Source organism: Amblyraja radiata, chromosome 34 (genome assembly GCF_010909765.2).
Source record: "Amblyraja radiata isolate CabotCenter1 chromosome 34, sAmbRad1.1.pri, whole genome shotgun sequence".
Taxonomy (NCBI): domain Eukaryota; kingdom Metazoa; phylum Chordata; class Chondrichthyes; order Rajiformes; family Rajidae; genus Amblyraja; species Amblyraja radiata.
Genome location: NC_045989.1, coordinates 14,724,344 through 14,741,449, shown reverse-complemented (window position 1 = coordinate 14,741,449; position 17,106 = coordinate 14,724,344). Strand labels below are relative to the sequence as shown.

Below are 17,106 nucleotides of genomic sequence, written 5' to 3'. Positions count from 1 at the left end.
GGCACAGTGAGATTCTTTGCTTGCATACACAATGTGTACAAATAGCAGCCACCTACTGCGCTGACCAAGTTACAAAGCACGCTGGCTCCCACTTTTGTCCCCCCACCTCTCTCACGGCGGTTCCCCCAGGCCGGGTCTTCCATTGTTCTTCCCCCTCCTCACCGTGGTCCTCCACGCTCTTGCTGCTACTGCGAAGCTTCACGACCGCGAGGTCCCATTGTCGCGAGGCCTCACTGCTGTTGATGCCCCACATCACACCTCCGTGGTACCGACCAGGGTACCAGCCACTTCGCCCGACCGGGGCTTCTACCCCCGAGGCCCCGGATTAAGGCCTCCGGCCGCGTTCCCAGTCCACAGCTGCGGCCTATGGGGAAGCCTTGAATGAAACATAGAAAATAGGTGCAGGAGGAGGCCATTTGGCCCTACGAGCCTGCACTACCATTCATTGTGATCATGGCTGATCATCCACAATCAGTAACCCGTGCCTGCCTTCTCCCCATATCCCTTGATTCCACTAGCCGTGAACAGAGCAAAAATAGAGAGTAAAAGACAAATTAAAGAAAAAGAATGAGCATATTAGCAACTACACAAAAAAATACTGGAGAGTATACTTAAGTCCTCAAAGTCAAGAACAGGAAAATTACATTCAATAAAGAAAAAGTGGAGGCATTAAACAAATGTCTTGCCCTTTGCTAGAGAAGTTCAGAAACTGATAGGGAGCTGGGTGCACACTGGAGCCACCAACAACCAGATTGTGATCTATTGCTTGGAAATTCGGCACTGCCCGTCTCCTTTTCGACATGACTTTATAAATATGGACTTTTAGATCAGTATTTTAATGTTTCTGAGTAGAACATTTTCTGGAAATAAACAACTGACGTTACAGTGAGAGTTTCAGATGACAAGGCACAAAGTACCTCAGACTGAGGAACCAGGGCTCAGCTCTGCAATTTCGAGTCAGTCATATAGTATGGGAACAGGCAACTCACTAATGCCAACCAAGATACTGTGGGGCCCATTTAAATCTTTACCCTCTCACCTTCCATTTAAGTTCCCCAGTCCAAGACTCCCAATCCTGGGAAAAAATATGACCCTCCACCTTACCTGCCAAGATTTCTAAACCTCTAGCAGGTCATCCCCTCAGCCTCCTTCACTCAAAGGAAAATAGTCCCAGCACTATCCAATCTCTCTTTATATCTCAAACCTTGCAGTCTCAGCAAATTTGTTGTGAATCTATTCTGCACCGTCTCTAGCTTAATCACATCCTTCCTACAGTCATTGTTTTGCCCACTTTCCCATTTGATCTAGATTCCAATGTAGCCTCACACAACTTTCCCTTTACCTTCCCTCTTGAGAACGTTTTGCAGGTGCTCAGAGACATCTTAGATCCTGGCAAACAAAGCAGAAGCTCACAATCCTGGAGTCTCATATGTGGCTACAGTGAGAACACTGAACGGAGGAATCAGATCCTACATGACAATAAAAGCACTTCCCTGAAAAAGGGTCCCGACCCGAAACAACGCCAGCGTCTGGTACCACGGCAGCTAGCTGTATCTTTAGGAAGTTCAGAGTTTAAAGCTGATAATGACGATGACATATTAAACACAAACTTTGGTTATTGCACTTTGAGCGGTTATGAAGGAGGACATTGCATTGGAAAAAAACAAAGACAAGGGCAGGAAATGCCGGTAAATATTTCATTACCTAAAAAGTTAAAAATACCTAAAGGACACAATATAAATTGTTTACTCCTCTCATCTAGACTAAAATGCATGAATAAATTGTGAATAAGGCAGAATTGGGAGACATTGCTGCCAGGGAAAGGTGCTGGCACATAACTTAGTGTGAAAGACAACTTGAGGCCTGGGTGCTGTGGCTGATTTATAACAAGTTAAGAGGAAAAAGGTCATAGAATGATACAGTCTAACTTCAGCCCAACTTGCCCACACCAGCCAACATGTCCCAGCTACACTAGTCTCACTGGCCCGCGTTTGATCCATATCCCTCCAAACCTGTCCTGTTCATGTACCAGCCTAACTGTTTCTTAAATGTTGGGATAGTCGCTGCCTCAACTATTTCCAAAGGTAACCGTATCAATGCTTGGAAATGTTTGAGTTTCAAGCACAATACAGATACTAACAGACAGCTTAGCACAGATCTTCCTACACCGCGCCATGAAAAGGCTGCTGCTTTGATATTCTGCAGATCCATTGGGGAAAATACGAGGTCTGTACATCAATGCATCAAAATCTTGTCAATTTATGTTATTTGATAGAATGCTTTGGCTCTTTTAGTTATATAAATTCATAGAAAATATTAAACATCTAACAAAATAAAAAAAGATTATCTAAATCATAATAGTTAATGATCACATTGGAAAAGTTTCCTTTGAAACATTTATCCCGAGGTTCATATATATATACTTTTTACAAACTATAAACTGTTATCAGTAGTGCTCAGAAATGAGGGAGTGCTTCTTCCTACGATCCGAAAAACAAGCAGGATACGGGTCCCTACACATCTAGGTCTCCGACGACATTTTGCATTCCTCAGTGGCACAGTCTTGTTTAGTGCAGGTGATCAGACAACCTTTGACCCAATGGGTTGTGACAAGACCAGAGGTAGCTAGCACAGGAAGGAGGTGAGACAGTCAGACTGAGCTTTGAAAATTGTGCAGCATATTTCTGCAGCAGTTGGTTTGATTTCTTCATTCTTGCTTGACAACTTGACACTGGCGCAGGATGAGTGCTAATCCACAGTAAGAATCACAGCCGAGTAGGAGTGTGCATCCCTGCTATCCCAGTCTCTCTAGGAGGATCATTCTGGACAAGTCAGAGCAGAATGACAACTCATGGCCTAGTCACTGCTGACAGGAGGATGGAAAATAGTCATTTATTTTCACTCAGTTTCTTCCAGTAATCAAAGTTCTTCTCTAGGTGTTTTATCAGGTTAGGCAGGTCAGCAAAATCTGCAGGCAGAGAGAGACAACGTCAGGCAGTGATGGCCAGGACAAAGCTAGGTATGTACAATAAACAGCTCAGTGTTAACCTAAGATGAAGAGGCTGCAGAGAGTACACTGCCACTTGGAGACATCCCAAAGCAGGCACCAAAAGTTCTCGGTGATCACTAATAAATGGAAGATTGAATAAAGAGGCACAGCTTCAGCCAAACAGTGGAGTGTGGGATGGGGTGAAGGTCCTACCCATCTGGCAGAAACACATCCAACGAGCATCAAAGCACTTGGGAAACGAGTGAAATGAAATTGATGATTGAATGAGTTGTGGACATGGAGTGGTGGTGACACCAGCATTAGCTGGCTTGGCCTGTTGCTCATCTCATGTTGATAGCTATGTGATGTGTCATGTGCTTTAACAGCAGGTAGTGGCAAGAAGAGCCTGTGACACAAGTCCAGTTACTGCTTGACTGCACACATGCACCTACAGGCTGGAAATAGATTCACTGAACACCAATCTTTGTACAGTGCAAGGCACAGTATACTCTCACGCCATTGTTTGACTACACCATACTCTCAATGGCTAAATGCATCAGTTGGTGAGAAGTTGTCACGAAGATGAGGTTTTTTATCCCATCTTGTCTAGGTGGTCATCTCATAATGGAATCCCTGCAACTAACAGTGTTTTGAAAGAGGATGGAAGTCAAAGGAAACAAGGGGATGAAATAAGAACAAAAGGTTTGCAAAGGCTTCAAATTGAATAATGGTCAAATACAACTTGCAAATGATTACATAATTAGATGAAATACAGTAAAGTCTGTTCTAGAAATATGCAGATACTTACCATCCCAGGTACTGAGCATATCTGTTATAAAATAATCAATGAAAGACATCTGACTCTTGGGGATGTCGCAGTTCTTTCTGTCAAACAGAGGCATTACCACAGGGAGGCCTTTTTCTTTCTCGTCGTCAGTCTGTGAAAGAGAGACCAGACCATTGAACAAAGGATTAACTAATCTATAATACCTAGCGTGTGAAAGAATACTACGCAATATGCACAGCATTAATGAGTTCACCAATTGGTTGGAATGTGCCCTGGCCCACAAGTTTTCTATATAGGAGTTTGGTACTTGGAGCAGGGAAGTTGGAGGAACAAAAATGAAACATGGCCATGTGAATATACTATCTAGCACACCTCAGGTGGCATGTGATAAAGGATTGCACTGGACTGGGGTAATATATCCTCTCAAGGCAAGACAAGGCAACACCTGCAAGTGAGATCAGACAATCTGGTTTGTAAAGACATCCTTTGCTAGTCACAGGATTTCTACTTCTATTTCCACTAATTAGTTGGAATAAATCTGTCTGGTCATTCGATGAGGCAGCTGCTTCCCTAACAGGAATGTTGTTTTCTTGACAAGAATCTTGTTTTCAAACAAAATAGATCTGAGGGGCTTTCTCTCAACTTGTTCCCCACAGGCACAGGAATGGAAAATAAGAACAGCTGAGTCCACAAAATTCCCATATTTCTACATGCATTGTGCAATTTGTCAGATCAGTTTTGAATCATTTCCTTGATGTCCTGGTCATAGGCCTTCTTAATTTTCATTTTTTAAAGGACCAGAAAAAAGCAAATGAAACAACGAAAAGCTTTTGACCTGCAATCTTTTAAAAATCACTTACTTCAAGGTGCCTTAAGATATTGTTCATTTTGGCAGGAAAAATAAAATAATGTATTCTAAATGGGCCAGAGTCTGCAGAATTCTGGGTTGAAGAGGGATCGAGGGGTCTTAGAACAACACTTGTAAAAATCAAGAAGGTACATCACGAATTAGGAAATCTAACAATGTTATGGATCATTGTAAGGGCAATTAAATACAAAGTAGAAAGGTTATGCCTCATTATAAAGGACACTGGCGAGTCTACACCTGTAATCTGGATTTTCTTGCATTGGACATAGTTTGGAGAAGGTTTACTTGAGTGATGATTGGAATAAGTGGATTGGAAGGCTAATCTTGTGTCCAATGGAGTGACAGGCAACTTGGTTGCAACATGCAAGTTCTGATGGGCACCAACAGACAGTGTTCAAAGCACATTTCTTGTGGGAGAATCAAAACTCATCGTCACTGCTTAAAGTATTGAGATGGAGACAAAGTGGAAGTCTTTGGATCTCTCCTCAAAGGATGATGAAAGCAAAGTCTCTGAATATTATAGTAGACGATGATAAACAACAGGATGCAAGATCACTGGAGCAGGGAACACAGGATTAAGGTTACGCTAGGATCAGCCAAGATCTTGCCAAGCAGTGGAGTGGATTTGAAGGTTAGCACCGGATTCTCCTCCAATACATGTGATTGCTTAGCAGAGGTAAAAGATTTGGCCAACAGGGGATGTCAAACAGGATCAGATGACAGAACTCTGATAGGAAGAGTTGAAGAGGCAGAATCGTGGGATGCAGGTGTGCCATTTGTGGAGGGGAAGGGAGTGTTCAGGAAGAGAAGTTTTAAAAGGAACCAGACATTATTTTATGATTAAAATTTGTACTTGCCAAAACTGCTCCTACTATTCTCAGTTCACTACAAAAAAACAGGGAAAGCATTAAATTAAAATTTCACTCCCACACCTGATCAGCGTACTCCACTGAAATACGATGTGCCCACTCAATATACAGCTCCAGTGGTCTGCAGGGATTGGAGACATCAGCACATTTAATTAACATACGCATGATCAGAGTTCGGTTCTCAAGAGAGTTGATGGAAGATCTGGATATATTAATACTGCTGGGGCCAAGCTGCAAAGGAAAACAAAGGTTTACTGTAAACGCCAAGCAAAACAAGGGCTCGTGTGAGAGCCACATGCTGCACACCTCCCATAGCTGGACTGAAGGTGAACAGAGGTCCCAAGTGCTTATGTTGATAAAATCCTTCACCCTCCTGTCAGCAGGTTCTGGAGGAGCCTTCCTCATCACTGTACCACATGCCCTGTCCCAGGCTTGCTGCCCCCCCCCACCCCCACTGCAAGACTGCCAGTTCCTCCACCCAACCCAAAGGCACGTCTTTGAGGAAAGAAAGATTCCACCAGCTTCCGAAAATCAGCAGCTCAGTTCCAATTTCAACCATGCTTGAAATGACTAGAATTACTATCTAATAACAAAATCCCAGCTGGGAAACAAAAATGCACTGCATGGAAGGAGGAATTAATTATGAAGAGTTTCTACAACCACTAAATTCAGGTCAGGAACACCACACATCCACCCGCATACACCACATGCCACGATGTTTGGCCAGTCATATGCCCAACTTGCAGGTTAGCAGGCAATTCATGGGATGGTGTTTGGCACTAGACGTACAGTTGGTGCAAGAACTGACCAGGACGGCAAGTACCAAGACAAGACATGACTCGTAGGAGAGAAACACTTACATCGTTTGGGAAAGAGCAGATTCAGTTCACTGGACTACTGTCTCTCGTTGCATGCGATCTTCTACTGCAAAGAAACTGAATGCAGTTTTCTTCACCAGCTGACATGCAGCCACATTATTTGAATGCATTTGAGCTGCTGGTGATGAAGAGTCGGCCTGCTCCAGGCATTTAGACATACTTGTTCTCTGTGGATGAACTGGCTCAGTGAACAGTGTTTCCATTACCAGAACAAACTATTGATTAGTGCCTGAAGAGTGCAGCAATATAGGCCCACAATGTTCATTGCAAAATCTCCTCCCATGTTTAACCTAAGCTCTGTGCTTCATACCGGGGTTGGGAAAGTAGCTATAACCATTACAGCATGGGAAGGGGTTCTTCAATTTACCCACTATTGCATCATGTGAAACTGAATTTAGGCAAAGGTCATTCCTCGGATGTTAGCACCACTGAGCAATCCATCATTCAGTGCCATCTTGTAAATGGAAATCAAAATCAAAAGAAAACTGACACTGCAAATCTAAAACATAATAAAATGCAGGAAATACTCAGCGAGTCAGATCGTATTAGCGGGATGAGAAACATGAGTCATGTTTTAGGTTCAAGACCCTTTGGTCAGAATCGGGAAGGAGAGAAAAAGAGCCATTTAAGTAACAGGAAGGGTGGGGGGAGGAGAATCTCTGATAGAGTAAAACCAGGGCGCAAACAAGGTTATTTGGTCAATGAGTGAAAGGGAACAGTTAGAAAGCGAGACCATATCTGCAATTACTGCCACCTTCAAAGAGATTCCACCACACCTTCCCTTTCAGCAATTGGCAAGAAGGTTCCCTTTACGACTCCCTGATCCACACTTGGTCCCACCAACCACCTTGTTTCATACACCACTTCCCTGGCAACTATAGGTGATGCAACACTTGGCCTTTCATCTCTTCTCTTCCCACTATCCAGGGGCCCATGTTTTAAATAAGTTAACTGTGAAGGTTGGCACGGTGGCGCAGCAGTAGAGTTGCGCGTTGCAGCGCCAGTAGACCCGGGTTCGATCCTAACTATGGGTGCTGTCTGTACGGAGTTTATACGTTCTCTCCGTGACCGCGTGGGTTTCCTCAGAGATCTTCGGTTTCCTTCCACATTCCAAAGACTTACAGGTTTGTAGGTTCATTGGCCTGGTACAAGTGTAAATTGTCGCTCGTGTGTGTAGGTAGAGTCCACATCACAAGATTAGAAATTGTTCAGCCAGTGCTGAACACACTTCTCGGCATCTGCATACAATGGCGTCTTGTGCTTCGTGGTGGAAAGATTGGTGGAATCAGGGCCGCGATGTGAACGCTCCTTCCTTGACCCCAGGTTAGTGTTAATGTGTGGGGATCGCTGGTCGATCCGCCTGTTTCTGCACTGTATCTCTAAACTAAATTAAAGTGTAAGTTGCAAGCAAGGTAAACAGGTCAATGGGTGAATGAGTGCAACTAGAGAGAAAGAACATAGAAAAAACAATGCAAGCATGGCAAGTTTCCTTCTTAGACTATGAGAATCCAATGGCCTATGGACTAGGTGTGTCGTTAAAATGCCAATCACAACATTTAGATTATGAAAAATGGAGCCCTTACATAAATATTGAATATCACGGAGTGAGATAGTGCAGTCTCCAAGCAGCAGATGCCACACGGTGGAATTGCAAGCTCCTTTTAGGATATGCATGGGTCTGGGAAGCCAAATCACTGGCAATTTGTCATTAGCTCTCAACATAGCTGGCCTGACCTTGAACCCAATTGTAGGGCTGCTGTTTAAAACCATAACATAAGCCTGCTCCACTGACAGGATTAGCCACACAGAATCCAGCTCATCACGCTGCTCAAGAAAAGAGATCATATCTGTTTGACCTAGAATATGTCTCTCAAAGGGCACACCGAGTCCAGTCTCTACTTCAGAGAAGGCATCTCAGAAAGCTCCAGGAAACAATGGCAACAACAGGTCTGCACTGAGAGGAACTGACAAAATCTAGCTTTGATAAAAACAAGAAGGAGAAAGTCAATGTCAAGTCGATGACCTATATCCCTCTAAACCTTTCCTATCCATGTACCTGTCCAAATGTCTTTTTAATGTTTGCATTCACTGCAACAAATTAAAAATTACTTATCCAGAATTCATCACTAAATTTGTCTGAAATCAATAATGCATTTAGTTTTCAACTTTTATTTTGCCATTATATTACAGTGACTCTTTAGATTCTAATAATTTAAATACCCTTTATAAAGTGGAATACCACCACAGCAGGCAGCGGAGGTTCACACCATGCTTACCGTAATGGCACTATCATCAAATCCAGACAAAGGCTTAACGATGCAGTTCATAAATTTGTTGACATGTTCAAAGTGTTTTGTCATCTCCGTGGCAAGGACCATGTCAATGATATATTTTCGGAGGATTCTGTACTCGTTCCTGCCAAAACATTGTTCCCAATTTAGTATAAACTGGACTTGGCACAACATTCCAAGTTGCCTCACAGAAGTGTAATAAAAACACACTGATACCAAAGGTGACAACGGGTAACTTTTCAGCACTGAAGCAGACAGAGAGTATGCCCATGATAAGAAGTTTGGCTTTTACGTTTTATGAGTTTATAGGAAAAGGGTGCCCCTGTTTTTATTGCCCATCCTAAATCTCCAGGTGGAGAAAGAAAACATTACCACAAGTGCACCAGTAATGGAAGCAAGACGTTGCGGGTAGAGGATGTGTTGCTGCATTTTACCAGGGGTGCTGCACGATTAGCAGCGTCTTTTTATTTTTAGTGTGTGTTAAAAGTTTGAGTAAATGTTCTCCAGTTCGTTTTAATGGGGGATGGGGAGGGGGTTGAGTGAAACCTTTTTCCCCCAATTTCTTACCTTGGACGAGGTGGTCTGTCTCAAAGGCTCCAAGAACATTCCTCACGCTATGCTGATATTAGGGTTCCCACCAATCCCACTTCACTTCATTACTACATTTTGTGTTTTTTTTAAATGTTAAGTACTCTGGAATATTTGGCTCCCAACTTTGATCACCTAACAAACATTTCTCCGTAATGCACAATGTGAAACCTATTTATCATAGAGTCATAGGGCTATACAGCAGGGAATAGGCCAAAAATGTTGGAGTAACTCAGCGGGTCAGGCGGCATCTTTGGAGAAAAGGAATAGATGATGTTTCAGGTCAGAACCCTTCTTCAGACTCATTTGAAGAAGGGTTCCTTCTTCCTTCAAAAATCTATTCCTTTTCTCCGAAGATACTGCCTGACCCGCTGATTTACTACAACATTTTTGTCTATCTTTGGTTATAAACTGGCACCAGCAGCTCCTTCCTACACATGGAAATTGGCCCTTCGGCCCAACTCCTCCATGTCAACCAAGATGCACGAGTTAATTCTACTTGCCAGCACCTGGTCCAGATCCCTCCAAACCTTTCCTAACAAGTACCAGTCCACGTATCCTAAGTGCTGTTATTATTCATGCCTCTACCACTTCTTGTGCAGCTCATTCCATATACATACTATCCTCTGTGAGAAAACGTTGCCCTGCCTACCTTTTAAATCTTTCTTCTTTCACCTTAAACTAATATCATCTAGTTTTAGACTAGTTTTCCTTAGGGAAAAGACTGACCATTCATCATATCCATGCCCTTCAATATTTTATAAAGGTCCTTAAAGATAAGCACTGGCTTCCTGCGCTCCAGGGACTAAAGATCCAGCCTATCCAACTTCTTATAATTTAAACCTTTCAAAGCCAGTAATATTTAAGTGTTTGCAAGTCTATTTTGCACCCTTCCAGTTTAAGATCACCTTTCCAATAGCAGGCAACCAGAATAGTACACACTATTCCAAACTTGGCATTACCAAAATCTTGTACAGGAGCAACACCTCTCCAACCTTGTACTCAATATACTGATTGATAAATATTTGTGTGCTACATGCCTTCTTCACCACTTTGTTTACCTGTGTTTCTACTTTCATAGAACTATGCATCTCTACCCCTAGGTTTCCATTCTACAACACTCCTCAGAGCCCAATACTTTACTATGCAACTCATGCCCTGCTTCTCTTACCTAAATGCAACACCTTGCAATCCTCAGAATTAAACTCCATTTGTCATTCCTTGGCGCAGTTGATTAAGATCCCATTGTAATCTTAGACCTCTTATCCAGTCCACTATGTCATCAATTTTAGTGTCATCCACAAACTAACTAACCCTGTCATTTACAATTGCATTCAATGCCATTATCTGTGCTGTTGGAATTTTAATACAATTCCTTATCACTATTTTGTCACTATTACGGTTAGATTTTACTTCGGAGTCACGTGAGTGACTACGTGAAGAACCCCGCCAGGACGCATGCGTGTCATATCGCTACACGCATTGCGAAACAGTCATGCAGGTGGAACGACGTTCCCCCTCAGCGGTAGAATTTAAAAGCCGGGAACTGCAGGTAAGAAATACTCTGCGTTCTTTTTTGTTCCACTTACGGTGTTACAGGTGGAGCCAATGGACAGGACAAAGAAAAATAAGAAGGCTGCGACAAAGCTGGTGGGGGAGGACCGCGGAATTGCGGGCAGCCAGCAGCGGCCAACGGCACACGAATTGCCCGTAATGGGAACAGCTGTGCCCGACTTCGCCCCCGCACCGGCCAGATCTACACCGCGGCCGGGCGGTAAGGCAAAGCAAAAATCTGAGAGTCGTTGACTCCGATGAGTCCGACTTTCAGCAGCCGCGAGCGGCCAGTGACCGAGAGCATTGGAGCCGGTTGGAGCGGCTTAGGGAGCAACCGCTAGCGGCCAGTGACCGAGAGCATTGGAGCCGGTTGGAGCGGCTTAGGGAGCAACCGCGAGCGGCCAGTGACCGAGAGCATTGGAGCCGGTTGGAGCGGCTGATGGAGCAAATGCTCCAACGTGACAGGATGGAGGCTAGTCACTGTGGGCAATTTGTAAGTCCTACAGCAGTACCTCTTGTAGGGCTGCACAGTGCTTCTCCCTCGTCAGAGGGGAGTACTGGGGATCAATTCTGGGCTGACCCTGAAGAGGGGTTTGCAGAACAAACACCAAGTGTGCGAGGGGTGCAAGAAAACGAAAATTTACTGGACATGGTGTCCCAATTCATACAACCAGACCTAACTGGCCAAAACCTGGAACCAAAACTAGCTGCCAGTATTGACTATATATCATTTAAGCAGCTACAAGGACAGGCATTAATGGACACCACGGCAAGACACTTACCACCAGGGAACTGTACATCACTGAATGTTCCCATTGTAAACCAGTGCATATGGAAACACGTCGGAGCAGTAATTAGAGCCAGGGACTTGAAACTCCAAAAAGTACTGAAGGTCCTAACAGCGGGAATTACAGCTTTCGCCCGCACAATAGATGAAAAAGACATGTCACAGGATCAACAGGATGCACTTGCTTTATTCTGTAACACCCAATACGAAATAAACAGTATTAGGAAGAGGTACACAAAAAAGCTGGCGAAATTAGTATTAGGAAGAGTGCCATCCAACCCGCTTTAGACCCTAAATTTGCAGGTCTGTGCAAACCTGGAACCCCTAAACCACCAATTCTACTATTTGGAGGTAATCTATCCAAACAAGTGAAAGAACTCGATGAGGAGGCAAAAACCCTGGGGCTCATCAAAGCAACATCAGCTAAAACCTACCGGCCACAAACAGCACCCTTATGCACCCACCAGTCAAACAAGACAAACTGGTGAAAGCTCGAAGGCCAGGTACACCGAACGTCGGTCTTTTTTAGGCCATGGCCCAGCCCGGCCTTCGTGGAAGATGCACAAACCCCCAACACCAGCCCAACCACAGACCCAGACACCGGCGCCTCAACGTCCACGAAGGATACCGAGAAAGAAGTAAACCTACCACTGGTAACCATGGAGGTAGGTGGGTCTGGTTCCTTACGAATTAAAGGGAGCATGGAGGTTGGTGGGAGATTACACTTCTATCTGGATGCATGGAATAAGTTAACTACCGACACTTATATTTTAAGCAGTACCCAGGGATATACCATAGAATTTATACATAAACATAACCCTCCAGTTCAGCATGTACCGAACCGAATGTTCGTGCTTTCAGGCAAAGAAAAATCAAAAGCACACGCTGAACTGGAGCGGCTTTATGAAAAAGGGGTAATTGAAAAAACCCAACACGAATCAATGGAATTCGTGTCCAATATCTTTATCAAAAACAAAAATGATGGTGGTTGTCACATCATCATAGATTTGACTAATTTGAATACTTTCGTACAATATATTCATTTCAAGATGGAAACCTTTGTTACTGCTAAGCAATTGATTTCCAAAGGTTACTACATGGCAAGTATCGATTTAAAAGATGCTTACTATTCAGTACCTATACGAGGTGACCACAGATGTTATTTAAAATTCAACTGGATGGGTCAGCTCTGGCAGTACAGAGCACTATCTAATGGGCTAACATCAGCCCCCAGGCTGTTCACAAAAATTTTGAAACCAGCCCTAGCGTTTCTGCGGAAACAAAAACACATGGTGATGGCATATCTAGATGACATACTTATTGTGGGCAAAACTTTGGAATTGGCTAAACAAACGGTAACAGCCACAAAACAATTATTTGAAAAACTGGGTTTTATCATCCATCCAGTTAAATCTAAATTAACGCCTTCTACCACAATGGATTATCTGGGGTTCACCATTAACTCAGTTCACATGTCAGTGACTTTGCCCAAGGTAAAGGTTACAGCCTTAACAGAGGCTTGCAGTAACCTCATTGGCATCAGTAAACCATCCATCAGATTGGTAGCAAGAATAATTGGCAAAATAGTGGCTGCCTTTCCAGCCACACAATTCGGACCTTTACATTATCAAAATTTACAGAGGGCAAAAATACGAGCACTCAAAATTAATGGTGGTCATTTTGACAGACCAATGAAGCTACCAACCGAGGCCATAATAGAACTAAAATGGTGGAAAGATAACATTCGGCATTGTTCCAACCCAATCATTATCAGCAACCTGTCTATGGTACTACAAACTGATGCCAGTGAACTTGGTTGGGGTGCTACCAATTCCATCTCCAGCTGTGGAGGTAGATGGAATGCACAGGAGGCATCATTATTACAAACACTGGGCATAAACTACCTGGAAATGTTGGGTGCATTCCATGGCCTTAAGTCATATTGTTCTGGGTTATATCACCAGCATGTTAGACTACAAATTGACAATACCACCGTGGTAGCATATATCAGCCACATGGGTGGAAACAAATCGACATCATGTGACAATCTGGCCAACACAATTTGGCAATGGTGTATCCAGAAAAATATTTGGATATCAGCTACCTACCTACCAGGTAAACTAAATTTAGTGGCAGACACCAGGTCATGCAAATTTAATGAAAACACCGAATGGATGTTGGATAAAAAAGCATTTGCTGATATTGCAGCACGGTATGGAACACCAGATATCGATCTATTCGCATCCAGGCTTAATCACCAGCTATCAAACTGTGTTTCATGGGAACCAGACCCTGGGGCAGCGGTGGCAGATGCATTTTTGCTGCATTGGGGGAGATTGTTTATTTATGCATTCCCTCCTTTCTGCCTCATCAGTCAGGTATTAAGGAAAATACAGCAAGACTCTGCGTCTGGTATTTTGGTAGTACCCGATTGGCCTACTCAACCATGGTTCCCTGTGATACTCGACATGGTATTAGAACCATGCATCACAATCCGAAATAGACCAAATTTACTGGTTCATCCCGTAACAAGGGAAAGCCACCCATGTCATAACTATATGAACTTATTAATTTGTAGAGTTTAAAAGCACCTCTACTGCATCTGGGACTGACGGACCGAACAGTGGACATTATTTCAGCGGCCCACAGACAGTCCACCAAAAAACAGTACCTGGTGTACATCAGGAAATGGGAAATGTACTGTCACAACAACAACATCAACCACAGATCAATGAACATCCCGTCTGTTCTGGAATTCCTGGCAGGCCTCCATTACGATGAGGGGCTCAGTTATAGTGCCATCAACTGCGCCAGAAGTGCTCTGTCAACATACCTATGGCAAGGAACAGAGCGGCATTCTGTTGGGACACACCCCCTGGTAACTAAACTTATGAGGGGAATTTTTAATGTCAATCCCCCAAGAACCAAGTACTCCCAAATATGGGATGTGAGCATTGTACTGACCATGCTAAGGAACTGGATCTCCAGCTACAGCTCTGTCCCTACAGAAACTGACACTGAAAACAGTCATGCTGATGGCCTTGGTCACGGCACAAAGGGTACAGTCGCTACATAAATTAAGACTGGACAACATGACTTCTTCATCTGGAAACTTAACTTTTCACATCAATGAATTAGTCAAGCAGAACAGACAGGGGTCAGCAGGCCTAAAAATAGAATTTAGGGCCTACCCGACAAATGATCGTCTCTGTATAGTAAGACACTTACTATTATATATGGAGTATACAAAAATCATCAGATGCAAAGAAATGGCACTTTTAATCAGCCACAAACAACCACACAAAAAAGTGACAGTCCAGACCATCTCGAGATGGCTGAAACAGGTCCTAATAAAGGCTGGAGTGGATACTAACATTTTAAAATCTCACTCCACCAGGGCTGCAGCTACATCGGCAGCTATGCAGTTTGATGTTCTGATGGACCAAATCCTCAAAGACAGCAGGATGGTCAACGGAGAAAACTTTCCAACGATTTTATCACAAACCAGTAATTAAACCTGGAACGTTTGCAGAAACAATTTTAAGTTCTGTAATATAATTTTACCCCATAAATAGGGGCTATAATTTGGTGTTAATAAATTTATCGATGATTTCAACGTCGAATTCATGTCTAATAATGTTAACACTATTCTTCCCATAATCATCGGCAGATGTGATGCATGGACTCGTTTCCACGGCACGAAATCACAGAGCTTTAAAATCTTCACGCAGTCACTCATGTGACTCCGAAGTAAAATAGTAAGATTAAACGAGAACTTATCAGTTCGAAGTTTGATCGTTATTTTATGAGGAGTACGTTGAGGGAATACGTGCCCTCCGCTCCCACCCTTGATCATATACTCAACTGGTATCTTCTTCTCTAATCTTACTATGTTTAGTCATTACAGTTATCTGTGATTTCACACCGCTGCTTTGAAGAATGACACGCATGCGTCCTGGCGGGGTTCTTCACGTATTCCCTCAACGTACTCCTCATAAAATAACGATCAAACTTCGAACTGGTAAGTTCTCGTTTAATCTTACTATTACAGTCTTCTTACACTGTGCCTATTGCCCACACCACCACTGTTCTGTGGCTGTAACCCTTCCCTCTTACCCAATAACATATTGTTCATCCAAAACCTCCCATCTCCATTTAGTTTGTTATTTGATTATCTTTAAAAATTTGTTTTTATAATATCAAAATAATTTAAAGGAGGATAATTTGCAAATAATTAGTAATGCTTTTGGCACATGCTCAGGTCTGCAATACAAGTAGACACAATGATAGCTCAGACATTTCATTCTATTCTCCCTCTCATGGCTCCACACTACTTTCCTCAGCTTCTAGTTAATCGGCAGTGTAAATGTGGAGGGAACATTTCATAGCGTTAGAGTCATTCAGCGTGGAAACAGGCAACTTCGGCCCAACTTACCCGCACCAACCGACTTGCCCCCATCAACACCAGTCCCACTTTCCTGTGTTTGGCCCATATACCAACAAATCTATCCTATCCATGTACCTGAGCAAATGATTTGTAAACAATGTGATAGTATCTGCTTCAACTACCTCCTCTGGCAGCTTGTTCCATATACCTACCACCCTCTGTAAAAGATTGCCCCTCAGTTCTTGTTAAATATTTCCCCCTCACCTTAAACCTATGCCCTTTAGTCCTTGATTCCCTTACTCTGGGTAAAAGACTGTGCATTTACCTTATCTAATCCTCTCACGATCTTATACACGTCTAAGATCACTCCACATCCTCCTGTGCTTTAGAGTCCTCGCCTGCTCAACCATCCCCCCCATAACTCAGGGATCGAGTCCTGGCAATATCCTTTTAAATCTTCTCTACATGGTTTCCAGCTTAACAACTTCCTTCCTGTAAAAGGATGACCAAAACTGAACATAAATGTGGCCTCATCAATGTCCTGTACAACTGTAACATGACCTCCCAACTTCTTTACTCAGTACTCTAACTGATGAAGGCCACTGTGCCGAATGCCTTCCTGACTACCCTGTGACGCCACTTTCAAGAAACTATGTACCCGCATTCCTAGGTCCCTCTGCACGACAGCACTCCCCAGAGCCCAGCCATTCACTATGCAAGTCCTGCCCTGGCTAGACTTCCCAAAATGTAACACCTCGCACATGTCTGTATTAAACTCCATCAACCATTCCTCAGTCCACCTGCCCAACCGATCAAGATCCTGCTGCAATTTTGGACAACCATCTACGCTATCTACAAACACCATCTAGTGTCATCTGCAAATTTACTGATCTTGCCTTGTAGGTTTTTGTCCAAATCATCGATATAGATGATATACTACACTAGTCCTAGCACTGAACCTTGAGGTACACCACTAGTCACTGGCCTCCAGTCTGAAAAACAAACTTCCACCATCACCCTCTGCTTCCTTCTATGAAGCCAATTTTCTATCCAGTCGGCTAGTTCTCCTTGCATCCCAAGCGATCTAACCTTCCAGAGCAACCTATCA

The 17,106-nt window shown here is 43.4% G+C and overlaps 1 protein-coding gene across 4 annotated transcripts in view; it reads right to left on the bottom strand.

Moving 5' to 3' along the window:
• Positions 1–2,382: 2,382 nt before the first annotated feature.
• LOC116991521 (high affinity cAMP-specific and IBMX-insensitive 3',5'-cyclic phosphodiesterase 8B-like) overlaps positions 2,383–17,106 on the bottom strand; it is a 77,734-nt gene continuing 63,010 nt past the window's right edge. For 3 of the 4 annotated variants that reach the window (XM_033050180.1, XM_033050179.1, XM_033050181.1), the window contains 4 exons: positions 8,668–8,806; positions 5,577–5,744; positions 3,798–3,927; positions 2,383–2,968 (listed from right to left, as the gene is read on the bottom strand). In XM_033050180.1, the coding sequence (XP_032906071.1) occupies positions 2,889–2,968; positions 3,798–3,927; positions 5,577–5,744; positions 8,668–8,806 (517 nt within the window). In that variant the 3' untranslated portion in view covers positions 2,383–2,888. Of the gene's footprint in view, positions 2,969–3,797; positions 3,928–5,576; positions 5,745–8,667; positions 8,807–17,106 lie in introns of those variants that run through there. The other variant, XR_004416811.1, reaches the window with a different exon arrangement.